Genomic DNA, 27513 nt, shown 5'->3' on the forward strand with positions numbered 1-27513 from the left:
CAGAGAAACATGGATATTTTCAAAGCAAAGTCAACCTGCAAAAGTCAATAAGTAAATAAAAGATATTTTAATATTTAAGGATCAATTCTACTTCAGATAACAGACTAAGATGTATTTATTATTATAGACTAATGATGAGATATATATTTTTTCTGATTTTCAGGAAAAGAGTTTGAGAAGGTAGTAATGGGGGGAAAAAAAACTGAAAAAACCTGCCCTGGATACAAATTCTGTCATTAAAAATGTCTGACGAGCAAGATCGGTACTTGCTCTATGCTAATGCTATTAAAAAACAATTCCTCATGGATATCCACAGAAAAAAAAGAGAATGAAAGGTAATGGAAAAGTGTAACATGAAGAATCTGGTTTGCACAGATATTACTGGTTTCATGTATATTGTGGGAATTCAAAATTTTACCAATATTGAAAAGACAAAAAAATGGTTTGAATTCAACTTGATATTGTTGAATGGTGAGTGCCAAACCACAACTAGTTCTTAGTTCTTTCATTGATGGATAAGGGATTATAAACACATGCCACAGAATTACAAAACTGACCTACATAATACCCTTGAGTACTTGAGTGTGTGGGCTGTACACAAGTTATTTACCTACCTCTTACATCTGTTCTCTAAGTGTTGTTCACATTGCAAGTTCATTGAAAATGGAAAACTTCTCCTGTACTATCTAAAGTGTTTGGCACACCCCCAAATTTATTCAAAAGATAGTTATATCTTACATTTATTGAGGGATTGATACCTTTTATACAGATATGACCGGTATAAATATTGACGCTGAATGCTGGCTAACTTTTTTTAATTATAAATCATGCTTTCTGCCACTTAAATTACTTTGACGAACTGCTCAGTTGGAATCTCCAATGAGTATTGTGTCTCAGGCTATTTTTACACTTTAGACAGTATTTCTTCTGTTTCCACTACTTTTATGCAATTCTTCAAATGCAAAACGTATCCAAAATGTATAAGGAAAACAGAAGATATCAAAAAGAAAACATCTACTCCAGAAATAACATGAAGTTGACAGAGTATAAAACATCTCAGAAAATATTCATGTCATAATGAGAAGACCAGACCATTTTCTGGCTAAGTTTTCAAAACTGTCATTTACTGAATCAAGAAAGATGTTTTGGTATGTATGAAAATTTTAGAAATTTCAATTGGTTTAGCTTACTGATAGAGCACTCAGGAGAAAGAACAGTTTGAGTTTTAAAAATTGCTTTAAGTAATGTATAGGAGATGTTTCTACACTAAGACAGGTCTTTACAGACCTTTAATAATTGCCTGGTAACAATTATTTGCACTCCTGACAGCTACGTCATCAATCTACACATAAACCATGCTTATCTCTACATAAAAGTCTAACTAGCGAACATTTTAATTTATTTACTTTAGCTGATTCTACCCCCTACATAGGTGCTACTACACTTCCTTAAGCTTTGCCCAAGCCAATAAAATCAAATCAGAAGGTTAATGACTTGAATCTGGCCAGAGCAAATCACCTACTCATATAATCAAATCGCTCTCACTGGCTCTTGCATTTCTGTCACAGCTCTTCCTGCCCGATGGAAGTCTGTCCTTTCTCTGGCACTTTAAACCAAACGCCTACGCCTTTTTTATTGGAGACTGAGAATGTTACCTAAGTCAAAAATCTGAGTTTTATGATTCAGTTTATGTCTTCAAAAAATAACTTAAAATAACCCCCACCTCTCAACTTCTCAGAGTGTTTATCAAAATGCTATAAAACCAAAACTTTCTTCTTGAACCCAAGTTAGTTATTATCCCAAAGGGTGACAAAATATCCCTTAAAGGGCACCTTGCTTGGACAGGCAGCTAGCTTCCCAGCAGCAAATCCATTGCTGTGTATTTTTTATATAGTTATGCCACACCATCACACTGCCGCTCCAGCTTTTTACATTATCTTAGCAGACAATGTAATCTAGCATTTATTTGTATTATTTTGAGTTTTGAATGGCTCATTAGAGTTGTCTGTACACCAGACCACACACTGCCCCACATACTTTCCAAAATGTTTTTTAAAAATTGGAAAAAGTTTCCTTATGCACCAGTAAAACACTACAAGACTTTGATTCAGACACACTTTAGAAGATTTGAATATTGAACACAGATTTCATCTGATTATCATGATAATCACACATTAAATAGAAGCCACCACGCAATATCTAAGAGTGAGATTTTATAACAAAGTTGCCAACCAAAACCATGTAAAAACAATATATTTCCCTTTTGTAGAGCACACTGGACCTTGGACAGAGGCTATAAGCCTCTGAATTTCACTGCTTTGAGAAGGCTGCACTGAATTTCATGCTGCCCCAGCTCCAATGCTTACACTGCCTCGAGATAAGTCAAAGCAAGCATAGATTTGCTTATTCTATGTTTTTTCTGCTACGAAGGAAACCAGCAGCCATAGGGCTAATAAAAGGCTATTAAATCTATCAGTCTGGCTAACACAATGCAAATAACTTGACGCTTAGCAGTCACCATCCTGTTTACCAAAACCAGACATTAGGTAAGTTAATGCTGGGTACAAAGTAATATTCTTTTCTTTTTTCGACCAGCCAGGCAATGAGCAGACTGTTGTAATAAGTGATTTAAGGGGAAAGAATGCTGAAAGAAAATGTTTCTGAAAGATACAGGGAGTGGCAATTGGAAAGAGAATAAAAGACCTGAAAGTCTGAACAACTCAGATCACACCAAAAAAGGGAACAATGTCACAGTCATTAAAACTAATCTGGAGTTAAATATGTACGCTCATTGTTTTGGTAGTAAAACTTCGAAAACAACTCCAGAAAAAAACATGAGAGAACACTACATTGCACCAAACTTCACTCTTTTCATTCTACAAACTTTCACAAGGTTCAAGAAGCCATGCCAGGTACTGCACAAACTCTTCAATGCCCTAATCTTTGCTAATCTTCGTAAATACAGATTAAACAAAAAGATGTGAAGCTGAGAGCCCACGCGGGTCTCTCCCTCATGTGTCTTTCTCAAGAAGTTTAAGAATCATTGTTATTTGCAATAAATTAAACATTCATTCAATTTTCTTTTTAAAATAATCACTCAGCTCTCATTAGGAAGAGTAATAATTCCATACCAAAAAGAAATCAAATTTGGCAGCCTGAAAAGCAAAGGAAGGAAAAGGAAACATCTGAGTCATTCCATTTCAGCTCAGCCAGCTCTCATTGCACCATCTCTTTGGATTGTCTTGAAACTCTGCCCATGTTTGCAATAATTAAACCTGTCAAGCTATTTTTGTTTTGGTTTTTTTTCATCAGATCCAAATGGAGCAAATGATAAAGACAATTTGGCTCAGTTGGTTCCTTTTTACTGTATATATATACATGCATGCATACAAACAATATGTATAGCATGTGTGTGTATACATACATAAACCCAGACATACACACAAGTATTTAAAATATTAACTTATTTTTACACATAAAAAAGGAAGACATGCAACTATAAATATTTAGCTTTTGTATTATATCTTAAACACCAGCTTTATAAATGGACCTTTTCTAAAAGTGAAGTCTTAGCCTATAAGGCTGTAAACACTTTGACTTGCTGGAAAGAGACTCAGCAAACATCCAAGCCCAGGAAGAATCAGACGCCTGGGGATTACTCATGGATACAAAGTTAAGCATAAGTTCACATTTGCAAGAAGAGATCTAGAGCATTCAAAACATTTGATCACAAAATAATATATGAAGTGGGGAAAAATGCTGTAAACAAACTACAATAAGCTTTGAAAGTCTCTGAAATATTAATCCAAAATTAAATAATTGAAAAAATACCACTTTGAGAGAGGAATCAAGATGGGTGAAAATTTAGTTTGTTTTTCAATTGTTCAAAACAGAATTGGGGCCTGAAAACATTAATCTAGCATTTTCATTTTACCCATTACACACAATTAAACATTCCTGTAAACGGCCAGTCGGTAATTAAAAAAAATAAAATATTATGCAATGTTACACATCACACACTATTTTTTTCTTCTTGTTATTTTCTGAATAGTTTTCTGCTATTTTTTCATGTCATAATAGCAACAGTAATTTCTTTTATTATATTATGTTCTCTTTCCACAGCTTCCTTCTATCTTTACCCTGAGCTCTGTTCTCATCTTTACTGGCTATACTTTCTATTTTTCTTTTCTGCTAGACTTTCAACCTTTTAATTTTAACTTAGTTTACTTACAAGCCAATCCATAAGCACACGTGGGCAGCCTGACATTTATTTAATATCTAAATGACTAAGTTTTCTGCTGGCTTAATGAGCACTGACCTTACCTGGGAAAGGAGTCACTAAGAACTACTCAGAAAAATGGAGGAGGTTGGAATACTTATTAGTCATATTTTTCTCTTAGGCATGTGTTTACCACAATGTTAGACGAGACACTCACCCCTCTCCTGTCTCAGATCCAGACCGTCCGATGATGCAAGGGATAGGCATCTGCCTCTAACTTTTTCACCAGCCTTCTTTGGGAAAAAGAGTATATTTACTCATGCTCAAGCACCCATTTCTTACTCTTTCCAGTGAGTAATCCCATGTTTGTCTCTGCTACTCAAAAATTTCTTATTCAATGTCCTTCATGCCCCTAAATTCCCCAAAGTAATGACAAAAAATTATATAACTCATCACTTCTATTTTGCTGTTGTTTGGGAAAACTGAGTAACAGCAGAGGCACTGAAGCTATCTGCCAGCAGAATCAGGAAGAGAGAAAAATGTTTCAAACTGTGATTTTCAACCAGGGGCCTAGACAACAATACCAAGCAATCCACTGATCTATATAATCTTTGTTGGCTTTCTAAAATGTTTCAGTAGAACCAATGAAAAAAATCTTGTGCTGACCACAGTCCAAACTCCCAAAGCTTTGAAACAGCTACAAAGCAAATATCCTACACAGACCAGATGAGCATATAGAGATGTTAGTAGAAAATGGTGAATTTTCATAGTGGGGGAAGGTCATCAGTTTCACAGAGAGCTGTGCTGGGTTCTGCATTGTTCAATCAATTCATAAGTGGAAGAGGGATGAACAACAGAGACAATGAAGTTTTGGGTATGATATTTATTTATTTAAACAAAATCTGACTAGGAAGAACAGCAGAAGGACCTGTCAGCAGTCCATGACTGGCTATTAAAAAGCAGACCTAATGCATATTAGTGCAAAGTAATGTATATGGAGAAAACCAAACTTTACAGATAAAATGGTGGGCCTAGAACTGATCATTACTACTTACGGACAAGATCTTAAGCTACCCTTGATAATTCCATGAAAACAACAGTTCAAGAAAAGGAAATATGATGTTGGGAAGTATTAGGAAAGGAACAGAAAATAAAAACATGACACCATCCTAATGCTGCTCTATAAATCCCCGGTTTGCCACATACCAGATCTGTCCATGCAAGTACTGGGGAAACTTGTAATTCCCTCACCTCAAAACACAGCAGAGGGGCGAAGGAGCAACTCAGGTGATGAGAGGTTAAGAACACTGACCTTTCGGTGAGAAGACTCCTCAACTTTAAAAAGAAATTAATGAGAAGTTTAGGATCAAAGGTCATAAAATCATGGCTGGCATTGAGATGATAGAGAGGGATCTGAGTATTCACTGTCTCTTCCAACAGAAGAAATGGGGAACACCAAGCGAAGCTAGGAACTTGCAGGCTTCAAACAAAATGAGAGCAGTTTACACCATGTAGTTTGTGTAGTACTCCTTGTGACCAAAAGTTATCCGTGTAAGTAACAGCTAAATTAGTTGGATAAAAGAGGTACAACAATTTGTGGAGGAGACATCCATCAAGATTTGCATTTAATATGGAAATAATCTTTAGCTCAGAAAATTCCTAAGATGCAAATTATTATAGGGATGAACCACTATATGCTAATCTTTGCTGTCTACTTGTTTGTAAGCTGCACTTTCAGTCAAGGTCAAATGGATCTTTGGTTTTACTCATTACGGACATCTTTCTGTAAATAAATACATATTTTGCATTTTAACACTCAAATATAAAGTATTTACTGGTTAAAACTACATCTTAGGAAAAAAGATTAAACCCAGAAATCTTATTTATTAACTGTAACATAAGACAATGTATTCCTCTGATGACAGTGTGTAAATATACAGTAGGGTACTTGCAGGAAATTATGTGTATGATTTTGCTCCACATTACCCCATTTTTCAGTAAAGAATTTGATGAGGTTTAACTCGCTGCTGAGATGTCAAAAATACTTTCCCAGTAGCAGATCTAGCAATTTGCAGATATGTTCCTGAAACACAGACTCGTTTGAGCCTTCTGCCACATCCCTCAGCAGCTTTGCCTACAGTCTCCCAGTAAATGCCAAACACTCTATCAATGTTGTGCCCTTCTGCCCCCTGCAAACCACCAAGCACATTCTGCAAGCTCTGCAAATGTCTCAACACATTCATGCCTTGGTCCTGGCTTGTTCCTTCAGCAGTACAGACAGACTGCCCAGGAATTACTTTAGCAGGGTTCACATCCCACACACCCTCCAAAGTTGCTTTGCTGGGGAGGTTTGATATCTTCTGCAGTATCCATTTGATTTGTCACTCATTTGTACTCAGAGAACAGGGCTTAATGGAGGAGAAATACTCTCCTTTTAGCAACAATTAACATTCTTTAAAGGAAGTTACTTTCTGTATTGCGTATGACTTCTTAGCCTGATTTTTGCAAGTAGTTTATTTCTGTTGAAAATACTACAAAAACATTCTCATTTGAAAAATATTTTAAGCCTTTGTGTAGACAAATAAATACCAACATCTACATACAGATGTTTAAACTCCTTTTATTGTCAACAGAAGGCTAGTCAACACACTCATGCTAGAAAAGGCATGAATAAATGAGTAAACTGCCCAAACAGTAGCAGCTTAATTCAGTTGTCCAAACAGTGGCGCCTGCTGTTGGTTTAGATATCCTAGGCTATCTGAGACATCTGTTGGGAGCAAGCAGGTATGACACAGGCCCAATGGGAGATCTGTGTAATTTTTGGAGAGGCAGCTGGAGGCTAGAAATTATTTTCCCAAGGGAATTCAAATGGTGCTAGTTCCTACAGTCAGCAAATGAACTGAGTCCCAGGAGTCCCCTTTCAGGTGAGCAGAGTCCTGCTCTGGGCACTGTGGACGGTATTGGCTAAGTCGCTACTTGCTAGAAGGGAAGCTCAGGCACCAAACATGGCTGTAGACTCCCATGTATAGAGACTTAATGTAGGTGTTTTAATCTCAAACTGAATTCTGCACTTGGTCATAAAATTTCCATGAAGGAAGACCTAAGGTAATTTTTATTGAAATAACTTTATGTTTTCCCCCTCCTTTGTGCCATTTAAGCAAATCATCACTGGCAGGTAATGTAGTTTGCTGCCCGGCCAAGAGTCTGTCAAGATCTGTGTCTGTATTCAGTTATTCTCAAACACTTCAAGTAAACCTTCAGTATCTATTCTTCTTTTCTGAACACTAAGTATATACAAGTCTCTGTGTCTTAACTAAAATCTTATACCAGTGTCATATCTCTCAGATACCTCCTATATGTAAACTGATGCTCAGCAGTGAAGTGATCAAACTTACTCACAGTCCAGATTTGAGGCTACAATTCTCTGTCCTTCACGGTGTTGAGGTGTATTTACTTGCTGTCTTAATTGCTTAATCAACAGGAATTTTTCTAAAAGGGTTTCAAAGATCTGACTGGAAGCAAGGATCCTGCATTTTTCAGATGAGACTGGGCTGGTGGTTTGCTGACTGATAATGCATCATCATTTGCAGACAGCAGGTCTGCAAATAGCATGCATCACTCTGCCGTGATAGCCCAGAGGCTCCTGCAGTGACAGAATTCATACATATCAACCAATTTTTTCCCCTAAATGCCTCTGTTAAAAGGCATAATGTTATCACAAATCAACAATGAAATGCAAAATGTCATTACGTTTCCATTACCCCTATCTCTTTGGTAATTCATGTATACTCCAGAGAGATGTGCGATTTGTGTAATTCAGTTTTTTTTTTTTTTAATTGTATTAAGACAGATGCTCTTGAAAAGCATCATTGATGCTCTTCACTGGCATTGTGAGTGTACAGCAGATACCACAAAAATTCTCATGGAGCTATGAAAAAACCTAAGTACTTCTTATACAGCTGTCTAGAAATTCACCATAGAAATAAACAACTAATGCTTTCCCCCTTCCCTTTGGGTGGATCCTTGACATTTATACTACAAAACAGAAATTAAACTAGATAAATAAATGTATGCACTGTAAGCCATCCAATTTGAGAATATGTTGGATCATGTAGACAAAAGCAGTGACACTGAGAGTGCTGCCTTCAATTTCATTTCAGTGACTACCTTGAAAAGCTACTCACCTGGAATGATAGCAATTTAAAAAGTCCTCTTATGGTCTGATCACTTAAAATTATACCCTTGTATTGAACAGGTGTTTTATTCATAACAGACATACCGGACAGCCAAAGTAATAATTACCCATAGCAAATATTATTACAAGTGACTTACTTAAATCTTTCTCCTCAGTAATTTGGCATGCCATTCTTAGTGCAAATCAAGTTCACTTTCTTTTGTGACAATTATTTTTTGTCAATATTTACCTTTTCTGCTTACAACAGAACATTAGCTTCTATTCTTGTTCAGTCTTTGAGACCCAGCTGCAGCAAACGCAATTATGCTTGTCCAGCTAGCAAAAAATCAGAGAGGATCCAGGTGCTGCCAAGAAAAACTTGGAACAAGTTTCAGTATTGGTCTGGGTATGTGTAGCCAGTCCTGTAGAGAGGGTTGGATTTTGATCATGTTTAGGCAAGATACAAACAGTAACATATTGCACCCATGCTCAAAGGACCCCTGTCAGAATTACAAACACCATGAACTAGAAATGGCTGTAAAACTCAGAAATCCCTAAATAAATGTGAGGTAGAATACAGTTCAGGGAAGAGAGGACAGCAACAGTACTGTATCCAGAATTTTATATTCCTCAACCGCTTAAGTGGTCTAATATAACTATGTTTCAGCCATTTCCATGAATACATGTGCACTCTATATTTAGTCAGAGATGAAAAGAAACTTCCAGGACGGTACTTAAGGCTGAAATGGTTTTGCAAACTGCTTTGGAGGTGGGTCTCCGTTCTTAGGGGAAGTCAGCATAGGACCTGCTGACTGGGATGCCAGCCCCACTCCTACAGAGAGCCTGGGCAATAATCTCATCTTGGGTGAAACTGCGTGCTCACACCAGGCTGCACGAGCACTTTTGAAGCTGACAGAATCCACCCTGCAGAAGAAATCTAAGCCGTGGATCCCAGCCTGCAGCAGGGAATGGGGAAGTGCCAGAAAGTGAGGGAAGCAGGAGAGTGAGAAAATGTACAGCCAGAAGCAGCACTGGCAAGGTCAGCAACTAGTAATGTTAGGAACAGTTTTCAAAAGAGAGCCTGATATTAGGAGTAGACATTTTTGATATGTGGGGAAAAACATTTGGCTGCACTGTTGCTCTGGGCCCCATGCTGTTTTAATCCATATAACAAATTATATGTGAAGTAGAGCAAAGTCAACTCAGCTTCCAAAATGGAACAGTTTTCAGAACCAGTGCTCAGCAAAAACCAATATAACTATATACTTATAAATAATGAAAACTTTATGGTGATTTTTTTTTTTTTTTTACAAAATTACTTTGCACGGTCAATCTATGTCCTCAGGAAGAAATAAAACAGCCAAGAACGTGGAATTTACCAATGCCAGTAAAAATGGATTTAACCCATCAGCAACACACTTTGCAGCATTTCATAAGCCTATGCTTTAAAGGGGAAGGCATTAAACTGAAATTAATTAATTCTAATTAACAAGCTACTAACACTGCAACTATTTAATATACAGGCTCCACGTGGAAGACAAACTGTGAAGAGTCAAACCAGAGACTGAAGTAACTGCCTTTTATTTTCAGGCTTAAAAAGGAAACTATTCTTGAGTGTAGAAAGCCCTCTGAAGGTGATGGGCTGCCTCCATGAAGCATAACACCGCTGTGTGTAACTGCAGTTCTACACAGCAGTAAGGTAAAAATGAGTGGGAAACCATCTGGTAATTCAATGAGTACCTCAGGTATGTAACAATTACTCAGAAAGTGCATCCTACAGCTAAAGGTAAGCAATTCATATAAAATAGTTAAGCTATTTATGTATAATTTATTTACGTATAATTGGTACCTTCAAACTGCTGATTACTAAATAAATTGTACCATTGTTCTTTGCCCCAGAGATTCATATTGCCCGACTACCTTCTGGCCCACCTCCTTCCCATTCGCAGCCATTCAGCAGAACTGCAGCAGGAGTAACTGTGCATTTACAGATGCAGTATCACTTATTTAACAGTCCCTTAGTCGGTTGGTGAAAAAGGAGAATACCCATTTCCATGGGTAAGGCCACCATTATGTTTTGAAGAATGCTGGTCATCCACAGGCGCATTTTGAGAATTACTGTTCTTTGTCAATCTAAAAAAAAAATGTTTTTAACTTCTTTTGCATTACTTCTGCTGCACTGTAGCTTGCATTATACCGGAATGATAATTCATATTTAGGGTACTAGACAATTTGATATATTAGTGGGCTTAGACGAGTATAATGCTTGCATTGTTCAAACATCCTCCTCTGACTCACTGCAAGATCATAAATACCCACCGTAAGGGGAGCTCCACCCTGGCTAGGTTTAATCTAATACTTTCTGCTGTTGCAGGCCCTTCTACCTTTGACATGAGACCAAGCCATTAAGACTTAACTCCATACTCCACAGATTTTTCTTCTCTTTTTTTCTGCTTTACATTTCAGGTGATTCACAAAACTAGCTTTACACAGTTTCCTGTAATCTCAAGGCAAAAGGTGTTCTGCAAATGTACTTCGTTTCAAATGTAAGAAACATCAACCACCCACTTCCTGTATTGTTCCCTAAAAGGTTTAGAAGTACTGCAGGACTAATCCCATTCTGCCAAAAGACCGCACTTCTTGCCAAAGCGGGACTCAGTCAATGTTAAATAACTGTACTCCTCGCATTAAATAACACTTGGAAGCTGAAACACGCCAAGGCTTTACAGATCCCTTTTGAAAATATCTGACAAAGTCACAAGTCAATTTATTAAAGGAGGCCCTGCAGAAAATTCCCAGGGCCAAGCTCTGCTCAGCTTCCACGGCTGCGTGTGCGTACGGGAAGGGCAGGGCTGGTGCCAAGAGCTCTCTGAGCCCAAGTAACATATAAGCGGGTCAGTGGAACAAATCCGTTCCTCACAGTACAGGCAAATATGGCCGGAAAGGCAGCCGTTTCGGTAAAATCCATGTGAATGAAATAAATGTTAATCATTGTCAATACTGAATTTTACTACCAACACCTCCCCACGCAAAACAGCGACCAAACCCTATAGCAGAATGGGCCGGGCACTTCAGCTGACACATTAGTGCCTGAAATTAAGAAACAGGACATTAAATAACGTCCACGAGTCTCTGCAGGAACCTGAACCGGGCTAGTTTTCAGTCAGCCCAGGGTCTGGGTCCCGGTTTGCTCACGCATCCCCACCACGTCTCAGAACCGAACAGAAAGTGCTACATATATCCCCGCCGATCCTCCTGCCAACCGAACGTGCTTTTAAGCCGGATACTAAGGAAGGAGCAAAATCCTTCTAGGGACGACTAGGCTGGAGACAGAATGCCCGCAGGCTACCCAGAGCATCCACCTCCAACCGCCCCCGCGACGCCCGGGCACCGGCCAGACCCCGGCCGCGCCCCGCGCTGCCACAGGCGGGCAGGAGCCGCCGGGGCACCGCCGCGCCCCGCCACCGGCCCGGCCCGGCCCGGCCCAGCCGAGGCCAGCCCAGCCGCGCCGCCGCTCACCGAGGAGCCCCGCCAGCAGCGGGGGGGCGCCCCGGGCCGCCGGGGCAGAGCCACCGCCGCGGGTCCAGCCCCCCTCCCCCGACCGCAGACAAAGGGCTGAGGCTCCACCACCACCCGAAGTGCCTCCCACCTCAGGTATCCCCTCCTCCTCCTCCTCCTCTGCCCTCCCTCCGCCCCCCTCCCTGCCCGCCGGGCCGCCGCTCGCCCCGCCGGCGCTGCAGCCCCGGCCCGGCTACTCACAGGATGGTGGTCTGGGGGGAGACGGCGGGGACGCTCTCCAGCATCAGATGCATGCAGCGCACCGTGGTGCGGAAGCAGAGGCAGCGGCTGGGGCACCACACGCTCCCGCGCTGCGGCGGCGGCGGCGGGGGGGGCTGCGCGGCCGCGGGGGGGGCGAGACCCCAGCTGCGGAGCAGCAGCAGGAGCAGGAGGCAAAGGCCGGGGGCGGCCGCCGCTTCGCGCCGGGCCATGCTGCAGGGCGCGGGGCAGCAGGAGGAAGAGGAGGAGGAGAAGAGGCGCTCCGGCAGGTCCGCGTCGCGCCCGCTCCGCTCCCCGGCCGCGGCTGCCGCTCTGGTCGGCGGCGGGGCGATCCCGTCCCCCCCGCGCAGGCTGGAGGAGGGGACGGCGGTGGGCCCGCCCCGGCCGGCGGCGGGATGGGCGGCCGCCCCGCCGCGGGGGCTCCGCGCCGCCCGGCCCACGCACCGCGGGGCCGCTCCCCGGCCCTCGCCCACGGGTCGCGGAACCCCGACCCTCGCCTCCACCCGCGGGAGGGGCGGCGTGAAGGTACCCCCTGGGACGAGCCCCTGCAGAGGAGAGAGGGAAGGGAAAATGAAGGGCAGAGAGAGAGGGTGGAGAAGGGAAAAGAAAGGGGGAGAAAAAGGAAGGGAAAGGAGAGGAAAAGAGATTTCTGACATTGCCCTGAATACGTTGTTGTTGTTCCGCGGTGTCAGGTCCGAAGTAGATACCTGTTGTCCAGCCCTCTCCATGCTGTGACTATCCCAGATGAAAACATTGGAATGTCATTTCTATAATTACACTAACAGTGATCACAACTAACCTCTGTAACAGCATCGTATTCTCTTACAAATGATGGGTGTCAGCACGGCCGGTTCCACCCCAGAAATAAGCCATGATGCTTCTGCGGGGTTGCCTGTGTGCCTTTTTCTTCAAGGAAGAATGCAAAAGCCATTCTTGCCTAAAACTTAACTGTAGTAATTCTTACTCTGAATCTCGCTGTGAAAACTTAGTTTTAGCACGTGTCAGGGAATGAGGTTGGTTGTTTTTTTCTAGCACCAAATCAAACACCTCATGTAGGAAATCAGACCCTGGAAGTGTGCAAGTGCTGGAAATCACTGATGGGCCTGGGATCATAATATGCTGAGATGTGTCATTGTCTATAACTTTCTTTCTGTGAAACTACTATTTGACTATGTTTTTCCTGAGTCACTATATCTGTCTTTAGAGACTTCAGGAGTTAGCTAAAGGAAGCATAGAAGTTGTTTTCTTGTTCTAAGGAGTCCTGAGTCCTTTAAAACATCCTTCAGCCTCCCAGCGAGCTGGAGGCTGGCTAAAGGGGGGGCGCCTGGAGAGGCTTGTGAGAGTTCACAGAAGCAGCAGTTTAAAATGTGCATCCTCTCAATGTCGGTGCAGCAAGCAGCTGCTCTGTGTATCACCGCCTCTGCATTTGTAATCAGTGTTGGGATATATGCACATCTTAATCGGAAAATTATATTTGTTTCCTGGTCCAGGAAAAGCTGGGGTACTTTTGACCTGTGAAGTGCAAGTGTTGGCACAGGTAAGTTTTTGTCCCCGGAACACCATTCACATTAGAGCACCTTGGCAGTTGTAAATCTGTCATCCTGCAGTGCCCATGCTAAAAGCAGCAGAACTTCTGAGGTTAGATAATTAAACGCAGTAATATAGAGATACCACTAAATTGGGATATTTGTAGCATTTGGGAAAATATGACAACAGTTTATTTTGTGGCATTTTGGTGCTTTATGATGATTATTTTCAAAAATAAATTATGTAGTCAAAATGAATTATGTTTTCTATAGGAAATTAAAATTGTTGTGAAAAGTTTTTAGCATTTGGGGACTTGCTATACTTGTACTATGCATTGGAAGTACCTATGCTATACGTATGTAATTCTGAGAGTGAGATTAAAAGTGCATAGATATCTTCACTGTAATTAGGCAATTTAGCCTCAACACGCTGTATAGCATTCTTGTCATTTACTTTAAGTTACGGGTAACCTCCAGGCTCTTGGTTAGTATATTATTAATGCCTCATAAGTCATTTAAGTTGGACTTTTTTTCATGCCCTGTGGAATCCGGTAGTGTGTGAGGTGGCGTGCAATTAGCTCAGCACTAGACACTAGATAGAATATTAATGCTTCTAATTAAAATATAATGCAGATCAACTTGGCATTCATTGAGATGCTGAGACGGCAGTTAGTTCCTTCCTTGTCAGTGCACTGATTAAAGAGTCAAGGCGACATTTTCTGAGGCCAAGAACTGCATCTTGGTTTCAGTCTATAAAAAAGCTAGTCTGGCAGGGAAGACAAGAGAGAAATACGGGTAGATTGAAAAGTCTTCACAGAGGTGAAGAAGATCCAAAAAAGCTTTCAAGAGATTTTCTCCAGTAGCGAAGGGACAGTTTAAAAAGATGCTTAGAGGGTGGGTTAAAAAGGAAATCCATTTTACTTAAAGCTGCATAGGAAAGGTATTTACGTTATTACGTGTTCTAAGTTAAGGTAACTTTTGGAAGCCCGCACAGTTTCTTAACTGTTCTTCACAAACTTTCTGGAATAAGAGAGTTTTCATCCCCTGATTATAATTTATTCTTTGAACGAAGTAAAGTAGGAAAGTTGTCGAAAAAAGTCTTCTTTTTTTTTTTTTAAGTAACTGAAGACTATTTCAATGCAGTTGCACAAGGGAGAAGGCCAATTTCTGGTGTTCCCTAAGTTTTTTATTGTTCGATTTTACAACCTCAAAATATTTCCTATTTCTTTTTTTTTTCTCCACAAACAGCATTTATGTAATAAAATAAAAGGAGTGAGAAGTTTGTCTTAAGCAAACTTGAGCCACAAACTATTCAGGGCTACTCTAGCTGAAATAAATGAGAAACAGTTCAGTGACTTCAGTAAGAAGAAAATCAGGCCCAAAGGGTTCTTCTCTGTGGCCGTTTATGGTATTCATGAAACTGTAGTTTTTAAAGATTGGAGAAAAACTTCTGCTGTGAATTTAATTCTTTTTCTTCTGGTCTATGCATGGTTTTGGTGCTGAAAATACAGGCATCACTCCACAATTATACTTTTCAATAATGCTGGCCTCCTTTTTGGCTTCTGACACCTCTGTTATGATTTAAAATTGCAGTTGTCTTTTTTTTGCTGGTTTATCTGCATCTTATTTTCTTTTAGAAAATTCACTGAAAAAAAACTGTATAATGATTTTGATATTGATTGTGTGCTTTTCTAAATTGGTGGCAGGGAAGGCTTCTGATAGATAAGACTTCCAAATGGTTTTGATATATCTTTCTATTCTTAGCCAATTTTCACAGAAGAATTTTTATAAAATGAGCAGGGTCATTTTTGTTGACTGTGCACATAGATATACATTGGAAATTTGTCTTCTGTTTCCAGTTTTTCTAGTTAAGGAGTTGACCTAACAAAAAAAATAAGATATTTATGCTGGAAATGAGAAATTTTTTTTCTGAATGCTGGTAGAAGTGCTTACTTTATAGCTAGATATAGTGTGAATCTCCACTTGCTTGTAAAAGTTTTCTACTTACCTCCCAGATTTTTGTCAAATACTGCCACTTGCTGGTTTTATTGCATACCAGTAATCTAGTGTAGCTTTTGCTTTGCTGAAGTAATAAAAAAAAACTTTTTAAAAGATCAAATAGTTAACACTTTTATCTTTTGTTTTTAAAAAAAATTCAGATATAAGCTCAAAAAAATCAGGAACATAAGTCAAATCCTCTTCAGTTTAGTTTATATCTCCATGTTAACATTCTGTCTCTGGATATAAAATGAGGCATTCAAGACATTTCAATATGTCTTTGGATACCTGACAATGGAAATGCTTTGCATTGACTTTAGCAGACACAGAATCATGACCTAGTTTATTATTTAAGACCCTTTTGTTTAACAATAGCGTTAACAGTTAAGAGGAACGAATTCTCAAAATAACTGATAAAAAAGCACAATAAAAGCATATATTTAAAGTGGTTTTATTATAATATACCAGCTCAGGACTAAAGCTTAAACACATCTGATTGTTAGTCTTTTAAAGGCAAAAACAAAGCTCAGACTCATTTTGAAGGTGTCTTATTTCTGTTACATACATAGAGCGAGTATCATGGGGTAGCTGGATGGCATGTCAGCAAATGTGCTCAACTCAGGGTATCAGCTAAGTCAATTATTTAAATTCATAAATGCTTGTTTTTAAACTTTTCTCAACTATCCAGGAAAGCTTATGCTATACTCGGATACATACTTTTTGAAATACTGCATGCTTCTTCATAGATCAGTCAGAGGCAATATAACTTCTTCTCTGACCAGGGGCATTCAAGAGTTTATGACGTAGAATCATAGAATCATTTAGGTTGGAAAAGACTTTTAAGATCATCAAGTCAGATTCAAATATCCTTCTTCCTCTCAGTTGGGAAAGTGATGTTGATTTCTTTAAAAGCTGCCATTTCCGTTCCTGAATATAATATGAATTTACAGTGAAAATTATTCTTTTACTGGTTACATTATCAGAAACATTCCTTCCAAGTTCAGAGAAGAGTGTACAGTTTTCTGGAACATTCTAGGATATCTTTAATTGCCTCATGTCTTGTAGACCATCTGAACATGCATTGTTAGTTTCTTATATAATAAATTCCTGGGACACGTTCTGTATAAATGGGCAAAAAACAAAAGCAAAGGTAAAACACTTATTAACCCTCATTGGCTGTGAGTTCAGATTTGAAAAGTAGATAACACAATAGGATAACCCTCTTTTTATCATGGCTCTTTAAACAATATGCTAGAAAAAAAAAAGACATAAAAATGAAAAATAATACTAAGCATTGCTTTGACAAGCTGCTTAAAATGTAGGAAACCATAGATCCTTGCTCAATAGCCAGCCGACGTACCTAGTGGAAGAGTTGGCCTGTAATGGTAAATCAAAATAAGAAAACTTCCCTGAAGAGACTTGTCCCAAGGAAAATGTACACGAACCAATGAGCTCCTGGTTTCCCACAGGGTAATTTGCCCTAATATCAGCATAACGGGAAATTGGGTGTTATTAGTTTAATCCCTTGCCTACACTGAGGAAATACCTCACCCAGAAGAGATTCCGGGCTGTTATTTGTACTACAGCTGTGCCTGGAGGTCTCAGCCAGGATCAGAGCCACCCAGCCACATGTTTTACAGACATAGATGAAAACCAGTGCCTTCTCTGAAGACAGATGAATGGAGTAGGACTGTACCCATTTCCCAGATCGATACCGTCAGGGTCATGGGTGCCCTGAGCCCAGGGGCCTGGCTATGGGGGTGCAGTGCCAGCCTCAGAAGAGCAGAGCTGGTCCCTGAGGAGAAGGAGGTTCTGTGGGGACAGCCAGCCTCCCCTGCAAGGGCAAACAGCCCTACTTTTAAGCTGTCATTTCAAGCCCCATTCCCATGGACCTGCTCAGTCATCCCAGGGCTGTGTCTGACCCTGCTTCCCCCAGTGAGCCTGATCCCAACCCCAAACCATGGGTCGACACCCTGGCCCAGCCTTGTGTCCCCTCAGTCCCCAGAGAGGTGCCCGATGCACAGGGCTGGGGCTGCCCCAGTGCCCCCCGCCTGCCCTGCTCCTGGCTGGGGAGTGGGACAGACCCCAGCTACCAGTTCCTGCCCTGCCCTCCCAAGGAGCCCCTGCCACTCCTGGCCAAAGGGATGCCATATCCTAGCAAGGGTCCTAGAGGTAGTGTTGAACAAACACTGTTGCACTCTCCAGAGCAGTGTAAATGTCTTCTGTTCTTAATTTTAAAAGAATGAGTATCATCAGGAGAAACATAGTCAGCAGATCAAGGGAAGCTGCTTTCCTTCTCAGCTGGTGCATGTGAAGAACACGTCCTGTTCTGGGCTCTCCAATGAAAGGTGATGATGAGAAACTGGAAGGGGGATCACCAAGATGCCCAAGGGCCTTGACTACATGACCTATGAACACAGGCTGAGGGATCTGGGCTTGATTCATCTGGTAAGTGGGAACAAGGTTGTGATCCAACAGCAACCTATGACACCTTGAAGAGAAACTACAAAAATCGATAAAGCAAAACAATTCTTTGCAGTGGCAGATGATATATATATAGCAAGGTGCAGTGGTTGCAAATTGTGACTTGAAAAGTGTAAGTTGGATAGCATATAAAAATACTTTTCACCAGGGTGGTAGTGCGGCACTGGTGTGGGTTACACAGAAATGCTGGGAATCCTCTTTCTGAGAGATTCTCAAGATTCAATTAAACAAAGCCATGGATGACATGATAGTGATGGCAATAATCCTTGTCTGAGCAGGAGGCTGGCCAAGAAGCCTTCAGACATCCCCTCCAGCGGACATCTCTGTGGTTTTGCCATCAGCTGTCTTGTGCTTTGGAAATGCCTGTTTTGCTGTTAACAATAGCATGAGCCTAGGTGACCAGCTTGGGCAAGATGCCTCACGAGCCTAAAAGGTGAGTCATTACCAACTTTACCAGTATGACACAACCTGGGACAGGAATGGTCTGCTCTAGTCATCGTGGCCTTAGTGTCCAATGAAATGCAACAGTTCTTCTGGGGCAAAATCAATTTACCATAATTTGATTAGACTAGCAGTTAAACAAAGGTCTTTGAAAAAAACAGAAGCAATGTGATACTTTAACAGGACATTCAGAAGAAATATTTTTTTCCACATTTTGTATTTACAAATAATAAACCAGAAAGACAGAGTTCCTCAAACTTTCAGGTTACCAGAGTACACTAAGAGGCAAGAGGGTGTGTTCAGCTAGGTTGCCTGAGATTTGGGCTGTGAACAGACCTCCCTCAATTCATCCATGTTTTCCTGGCTGATCAAAGTCAATAGGACTGTTCAACTGGGGTGGGCTAGCTCAGTCCTGTTCTCCCCCTCAGGGTAGTTTTGATGTCCTCTGATTGCTCCCTGGATTGCCTAATTCCTGTTTGCTTTCCTCCTTTAATCACCTTTGATGTTCTGTTGTTGTTTGCTACAGGATCTCTGGTTAGTATTAAGTCATTTTAGACAGTAAGACATTCCTGCAAAGGGGAACAGACAAATAAGTACTAAAAAGAGAAGAAAACAAAAATATGCTCTTTGCTCCTGGTAGCCAACCCTGCGTTAGAGTAGCAGTGAAATCAGGGGTCTTGATTTATAACCCAGGTTATCATATGATGACCAAAATGTAATGTCCAACATCTATGCTCTCTTCCTATTGGCCCTTGCATTTTAGAATGACCCGTCAGAGAGCAAAACAGCCTTCCCAGATGCAAGGCTTAGATAAGAGTAAGCAAAACAGAGCCTGCTTAAGAAATAAATGGAGAAAAAATCCCTACTGCTAAAACCTGTAGCAATACCAGTACCTTTTGCATGCAAATCAATGCAATGCAACTCTTCAGTTGCAGAGACAGTAATCATATTCTCAGCCATCCTTGCTGTACATCATCCACTGTCCTCCACTAATTCTGTCCTACACTCATCCACAAAATGGCCATTTAGCTGGTTTGTTCTTTGTTGCTTTTTGCATAGCCTGCGGAAAGCAAAATGATTCCCATCCAGCTCTGACTGGAAGTGACAATATCTTTAAAATATGGCTGGGTTACGTGAGTTAAGGTTCTATTATTTATCCTTATCATGTAGTTTGAAACTTTAGTTGGAAGAATTTTAGAAAACTAACAAATTTTAGATATTTTTTCTGTTGATTTTTCTGGCTTTATTTCTTTTTCTTTCATTGCTCTTGTTCTGTTCTCCTTACTGTCTCTTTTTCCTAGCAGAACAAGAACAGCTAAAGAAAGCTGTCTGGAAGTAAAGGGGGTGAGGGAGGAAGGGGGGTTTTTTTAGGTTTTTTTGTTTGTTTGTTTTCTCAAAAAAGCAAATATTTTTAAAAGTCCGGCTCAATTAAAGTGTTCCATTCATTTGAAGTGCTTTGTAGTAAAAATATATCATATTTCAATCTGAAACTTTAATTCATGTCTTCTCTCCCCACTGAAAAAATGAAAATATTTTACTGTAAATATGCACGAAATGTCTCTTACCTGACAAGTATATATTGAACCAGTAGCAAAATGGCATATTATAATTTGCACAGTATTTTTTCAATTATGTTGAAATATAATTGCATATAAATTCAATTACCTAAAGTCTAATTCAGAATTCTGTGAACAGACAAGAAAAACCTTGTTCTCTTTAACAGGAATCTATTAGCAACCTGAGAGTTAACTGGCATATTAGTACAAAATACTAACCCAGAATAAAAAAAACCAAATCTCAATATAATTTGTAAGATCATAATGAAGAACATGCTTATAGTATTTTAGTTTGTAGCTTTTGCAGAGGCACCAGAATTAAAAGGACACAGTCATTAGTTCTTCATTTCAGACTTTCTTTTTCATCCTCCTTCTTAATGTTTTCCCTGCCCTTTCTCTCCAAGGCACAAAGTTTTTAGGTCTTAGATTTAAAAAACAGAATAGTAGAAGGTAGTTGAGTTATTCCTAATTCCGTTTTCTATTTTTGAGTCATGGTGCTCATTTTATTTGGTTGTTATAAATTTGTGTAATTAAAAGATTATCAAGGAAGGTGAAACCCGGTGGCACAGAAGCAGAGGGGTTTCTCCTTCATGTGAACACTGGGGCCTGGAGGAGCTAGCTGTTAAGAGAGTCATGTCAGAGGGGGTTCAGAGAGCTTCCTGGGAACAAGGGGCCAAAGCAAGGGCTGAGTCAGTGACTCAGAAAGTCATTGGAAGTAAGGACATGCTTGCAGGGAGCACGTGGGGACACCTGTACAGTCTTTTTTCTTTCTCTTCTAGCTGCTCTGAGCCTTCCCTGTTTAAAAAATAAAACTCCTACTCGTGTTCGAAACCTGTCTTTTTGTGTTTAAAATCTTCTTGGTCTTCTCTGGAGAGCTTACTGTGAGGAGAACACCTAGGCAGATCCTCTTCAAAGCCAGCTCAGGACCTTGGCACACTCACACTTTGAACTCCTGTTCATTAAACTCATAGTTTCTCTTGACTTCAGTGAGATTTTGAGAGAGTGCACTTGGAATGTTTAAAACAGATCACTTAATAGACAAGTATTAATAATAACAGGTAGCATATATATTTTATCTTTTATGTATGGATTTGTTTGTAATCAGCTTTTAACTAAGTGTATCAGATTCCTCAGGAAATAGTGGGTGAATGCAAACTGCATTTTGAAAAATCAGGGTTTGGCCAGGATTTTCAAACTGAAGCATGGAACAATAATTTCCAGGGTGCTGAGCACCTCTGTTCAGACAGCTTCTGATCATGTGCAGACAAGGCACACCATGGGATGGTTTGCATGATCCCTATCTATAGATAAGATCACATCATGTGCAATGCTAGCAGCCTCACCTGAATCAGCATGTCCGATTAGAGGCACAACCTTTGCCATGAATATTGCTATTGGTTCTTGCTTATTTACCCACCTACCCTGAAAAAGATTCTTTTTCTGCCAGTCAGTTCAAAATGGCTTGTAGTCATACAGTCATATAAGTTATGACCACAAAAACTTAGCAGTTCAGCTGATCATGCAATGTCTGTTTTTCATCATACCTCAATTTTGCTCTTAAACACATTGCATCAGCTGTCTTACAGTAAGTACCGTTGCTTAAAAAGATCACTCCTTCCTTTTGCATCGGAATGAATTCTTCTTCCAGACAGCATATGCCAGACCTGCCTTCTCGGGTGGAAATTTAGCTCAAGTTGTTTTCAGAAATTGTCCTCACATGTATTCTGATAACCGTAGAAGATGAAAATGAGAAAAGGTGAAATAACTGGAAGTGAAATTCAAAAGATTGAAACCTTTTTTTTTTCCTGAAGAAATTAGCATAAAGCTAAGTGAGAAAAAGAGAAATGGACATGTGACTGAAATAAGTTTCTCCTTAACAGGTTTGAATTAGTTAAATTTGCTGCTGTTAGTGTTGACATGCTGGTTTCCTGGGTAGAGCAGCAAAACTAGATTTTACTGTGAACTTCCCTTTTTGCAGTTTACTGAAAGTGTTAGTGAAATTTGAGCTAAAAGCTAAAGTTCTTTTTTGGTCTGAGAGGCAAAGGCTCTCCTGATCTATCTTTTCTTAGGAAACAAGAAGTTTTGGGATATCAGCATTTTTAATCACAGGAGATTAAAAATACATCTGGGTACATAGACATGAGAGGGAATAGGTACTGTGCCATGTGCAGTCAGAAGAGCTGAAATGTCTATTTTGGCAATAAGGGTTAGATATTACTCATATCAGAGTGGAGACCTTATTTCTACCTAGGCTTAAACATGTCTGTTGGTGGAGGTGTTCACAGTGATCTGATTAAATATGAATGTGGCTCACACATATTGGGCATCCGCCTGGGCAGAGCCTGAGGGCTCTGGGCATGGCCAGGGGTTTTGTGAGGCAACACACTTCACAATTTAAGATTATGCACGCATATGCACACACTAGTCTTTTGTGTTAATGTTACAAGAAAAAAATCAACGTTTTGTACATGTGGAGAATAAATCTCTTTAGTAATGATGTCTTGGGCAAGGACAACATCGTCCATACAGAGGAAGATTTAAATGTGTAAAAAAATCTCAAAACCTGCTTTCATTTTGCTGCATTTCCTTAATGTGTAAATCCAGTAATGACTTGGGCACTTCTCTCTTTATAAAAGCCATGGTCAATAAAGAATGGAGTAGAAGCAATTCCATGTGTTAGGAGGGTCACTGGATAGCTCGTTCTATATAAATCATATTATTTTCTAACAGCACGCTGCTCAGACCCTATTGAATATAGCATGTTTACGTGTAACAAAAGTTCAGGTAACAAAAGCTTTTAAAAATAACCACAGCCAGCTCATGATCGCCACAAAAATGGAAAATACATGCAGCTACTTGTACTGTTCCCATTGCAAGTAACTGCTGCATATAAATTGATGTCACATTGTCATGACAAATAACCACAGAAAGGACCCAAACTAAGAGTGTTCTCTAAAGCGTAATTTGGAGCAGTTAGTGCAGCTGTCACCCCAGTGACCTCTCTGCTTCAGCTGCTGGTGTCCCTGAAGCTGCTGCAGGTCTCACCGCCCCTGGGACCACTCAGCGTCTGCAGCCTCAGAGCTACTGGTAAGGCATAGCAGGACAAGCGTCACCAGAGGAGTCAGGAGCAAGGGACATCCTCATGCGAGGATACAAGACCTGATAAAGAAGATGACCTGGCCCAAGTCTCTGTTCTCCAGCGGTATACTCACTCTTGAAGTGTCAAATGAGAATTGGGTGCTTGAGCAAAATTATGGGTGCCCACAACTACAGGTCATGCAGTACACACACTGTTTTGGGGCTGGAGGAAGAAATTTGATCAGTAATCCCAACAGTGCAGTTGCTTGCTCCTCAGACGTGCTCAATGGGAAGCGAGTGCAGCCCTAATGTTTGTTGTGCAGTAGGAGACAGATTTCTGGTTTTTTTGGTGAAGCATTGTTTGACTTTCGGATGTTAAGAATTTCTTATTTTCAGATCAGAAAAGCAGGCCACATTTGAAACTAAGATTAAAGCTTCTCAGCCTAAATCATATAGTAAAAGGAGAAACATTTTCAGACGGGAAAGCCCAGAGCCTAATGTAAAAGCAAGTAATAAGTACAAGTAGCTAATATGTGAATTTCGGAAAAACAAAACGACTTCTGAACAACTTCCCCTGGGCATGCCTGCATCTTCCAGCTCCGCCGTATTGTGCGTCCTTTTTCTTCTTTGAATAGTTGTGATACCATAGCACAACTGTTCCCATCTTTTTTGTTACTTTCTCCAGTTTGTGTGCCTGCATTTTTGATGGTCTGACTCTGTCTTGTTCCTTTTGCTTTTTACTGACCCTGTGTACTTATTCTGCACCTTTTAATCTTCTGTTTTCATCCCTTCCACAGACGGTTTGGGTGATTGCACTCTTTGGAAGCATTTGCAAGAGGAGTTATTTTCAACGTACAATCAGTGAACCCCAGAGAATCCACAAATTATTCCTAACAGTCCTTGAGAGGTAGTTAAGAAAATCAAGTCTACTGTTGGCAGGGTTAAATGTTCTATTTAGAGATCCATGCCTCCATTGAAAAAAGTGTCTGCAATGAAAACACTTGCTCTAGACTTAGATCTGATTTTCTCCACAAAAAGTGTTAAATGAATAATTGATTGCACGTGTCCCATTGCACATCATCCCTCCCTTTATGATGGAAGTAAGACTTCTCTATGTATAGTAGTGACAGGACAGAGCTTGGAGTTATTTGTGAATATAGTTTCTGCCATTGTTTTTCTCTTTTTGGTACTACTGAGGCAAATAATCTCATTAGTGTTCTTAAATAAAAATACCAGAAATGACCGTAGATGAGAAGATTGATCATCACAGAACTGTTATATCGTACATGAAGAGTTTGATGATGCGATGGACTAAGTAAAAAGGCAAGCTTAGAGATTACTTAGAAATATTAGAATTTTTTTTTGCTATATTCCAAAACTTGACAAAATGTAACAGTTGATCACAGGCCTAAGAGTCATCAGTGAACAGGTGTAGTATAAGGATGTCACAACATAGTATTTCTGAGCAGTAGCAACAGAGAGGTCTAGTGTTAGTGCTTAGTGGATGGGGGAAAGGCTATGGATGTTGTCTACCTCGACTTTAGTAAAGCCTTTGACACCATTTCCCACAGCATTCTCCTGGAGAAACTGATTATGGCTTGGACAAGCGTACTCTTTGCTGGGTAAAAAACTGGCTGGACAGCCAGTTGGATGGCGAGAGGAACCAGCAGGTTCCTGGAATGCATTGATGATAACTTTCTTCTCCAAGCGATAGAGGAGCCAACAAGGAGAGGTGCTATGCTGGGCCTTGTTCTTGCCAACAAGAATGGTCTGGTGAGGAACGTGAAGCTCAAGGACAGCCTTGGCTGCAGTGACCATGAAATAGTAGAGTTCAAGATCCTTAGGGCAGTGAGGAGGGCGCACAGCAAGCTCATACCCTGGACTTCAGGGGAGCAAACTTTGGCCTCTTCAGGGATCTGCCTGGTAGAGTACCATGGGATAAAGCCCTGGAGGGAAGAGGGGCCTAAGAAACCTGGTTAATATTCAAGGATCACCGCCTACCAGCTCAGGAGTGATGCATCCCAACAAAGAGGAAGTCAGGCAATAACACCAGGAGGTCTGCATGGATGAACAAGGAGCTACTGGACAAACTCAAACACCAAAAGGAAGCCTTCAGAAGGTGGAAGCAAGGACAGGTAGCCTGAGAGGAATACAGAGAAATTGTCCGAGCAGCCAGGGATCAGGTTAGGAAAGCTAAAGCCCTGATAGAATTAAATCTGGCCGGTGACATCTAGGGCAGCAAGAAAAGCTTCTATAGGTACCTTGGTGGTAAAAGGAAGACTAGGGAAAACGTGGGCCCTCTCTGGAAAAAACGGGAGACCTGATTACCCGGGATACGGAGAAGGCTGAGGTCTTCACCAGCAAGTGCTCAGGCCACACCACCCAAGTCATGGAAGGCAAAAGCAGGGACTGTGAGAAAGAACCACCCACTGTAGGAGAATATCAGGTTTGAGACCACCTAAGGAGATGACCAGCAAGATCATGGAGCAGATCCTCCTGGAAAGTATGCTAAGGCACATGGAAAATAAGGAGGTGATTGGTGATAGCCAGCATCACTTCACTAAGGGCAAATCGTGCCTGGCAAATTTGGTGGCCTTCTATGATGGTGTTACAGCTTTGGTGGATAAGGGAAGAGCAACTGACATCATCTACCTGGATGTGTGCAAAGCATCTGACACTGTCCCGCATGACATCCTTGTCTCTAAATTGGAGAGGCATGGATTTGACAGATGGACCACTCAGTGGATAAGGAATTGTCTGGATGGTCAACGGCTCGATGTCCAGGTGGAGACCAGTGACGAGTGGTGTTCCTCAGAGGTTGGTATTGGGACCAGTACTGTTTGGTGGTCAACATCTTTGTCAGCAACATGGACAGTGGGACTGAGTGCACCCTCAGCAAGTTTGCCGACAACACCAAGCTCTGTGGTGCAGTCAACATGCTGGAGGGAAGGGATGCCCTCAGAGGGACCTGCCAAACTGGCTTGAGAGGTTGGCCTGTGCGAACCTTATGAAGTTCAACAAGGCAAAGTGCAAGGTCCTGCACCTGGGTTGGGGCAATCCCAGGCACAAACACAGGCTGGGTGAAGAGTGGATTGAGAGAGCAGCCCTGAGGAGAAGGAGTTGAGCTGGCAATGTGTGCTTGCAGCCCAGAAAGCCAACTGTTATCTTGGGTGGCATCAAAAGAAGTGTGACTAGCAGATTGAGGGAGGTGATTGTCCCCTTCTACTCCGCTCTGGTGAGACCCCACCTGGAGTACTGCATGCAGCTCTGGGGTCCCCAACATAAGAAGGACATGGACCTGTTGGAGCGAGCCCAGAGGGCCATAAAGATGATCAGAGGGGTGGAGCACCTCTCCTATGAAGACATGCTGAGAGAGCTGGGGTTGTTCAGTCTGGAGAAGAGAAGGCTCTGGGGAGACCTTATTGCAGTCTTCCAGTACCTGAAGGGGCCTACAAGAAAGCTGGAGAGGGACGTTTTACAAGAGCATGTAGTGATGGGACAAGGGGCAATAGCTTTAAACTGAAAGAGGGTAGATTTAGATTGGACGTAAGGAAGAAATTCTTTATGATGAGGGTGGAGAGGCAGTGGAACAGGTTGCCCAGAGAAGCTGTGGACACTCCATCACTGGAAGTGTTCAAGGGCAGGTTGGACAGGGTATTGAGCAGCATGGTCTAGTGGAAGATGTCCCTGCCCATGGCAGGGGAGGTTGGAACTAGGTGATCTTTAATGTCCCTTCCAACCCAAACTGTTCTTTGATTCTATGATCTATTGAGCCTTGGAGTGGAACGTTCTCTTTCGGAAGGTTATCTGTCAGCTGCTTCATAGGCAGTTCAGGGCTTTTTCTGCAAAGAGACTGATCCTGGCCAGTGTCCCAGGCAGGTTACTGCACCATGGGGATTACCATCTTGATCCAGTACAGCAGTTTCTATGTAACAAGTGGTTTTTAGAGAGGACGCAGGTGGGGTGACAAATCAGAGAAGCTGCCATGACTGAAAAATTCAAATTACTTTTCTGTTACCACTCTCTATTTGAGTAGGTTTTTCTTATTTATTGGTTCCAAAAGCAAGGATGCAAACATATTTGACCTGTTGCCCATCTGTCACGAAAAGCTGAATTCTGACTATTCCAGATCTCAAAAAGATTTGGGAATTGCCTGCCAGTTCTCTCCCATATATTATTTCATTTGGTATTAATGCCACTAGACTGCTGAGGTTCCTTCCTCTGGTGATAAAAAATTTGTAACGTGTTTGAATGGCTGTA

The 27513-nt window shown here is 41.2% G+C and overlaps 1 protein-coding gene and 1 long non-coding RNA gene across 2 annotated transcripts in view; one reads left to right on the forward strand and one right to left on the reverse strand.

The window, feature by feature from the left end:
- The window catches only part of PXDN (peroxidasin), an 88786-nt gene extending 76266 nt beyond the window's left edge, over positions 1–12520 (reverse strand). The window contains exon 1 of the mRNA XM_064447976.1: positions 12153–12520. Coding sequence (XP_064304046.1) covers positions 12153–12382 — 230 coding nt within the window. The 5' untranslated portion in view covers positions 12383–12520. The remainder of the gene's footprint in view (positions 1–12152) is intronic.
- A 221-nt stretch (positions 12521–12741) lies between these two features.
- Positions 12742–27513, forward strand: part of LOC135312667 (uncharacterized) — a 16334-nt gene continuing 1562 nt past the window's right edge. The window contains exons 1-2 of the long non-coding RNA XR_010372335.1: positions 12742–18142; positions 18457–18611. This is a non-coding gene — a long non-coding RNA (uncharacterized LOC135312667). The remainder of the gene's footprint in view (positions 18143–18456; positions 18612–27513) is intronic.

The sequence above is a fragment of the Phalacrocorax carbo genome, chromosome 3, assembly GCF_963921805.1.
Source record: "Phalacrocorax carbo chromosome 3, bPhaCar2.1, whole genome shotgun sequence".
NCBI classification, from domain to species: domain Eukaryota; kingdom Metazoa; phylum Chordata; class Aves; order Suliformes; family Phalacrocoracidae; genus Phalacrocorax; species Phalacrocorax carbo.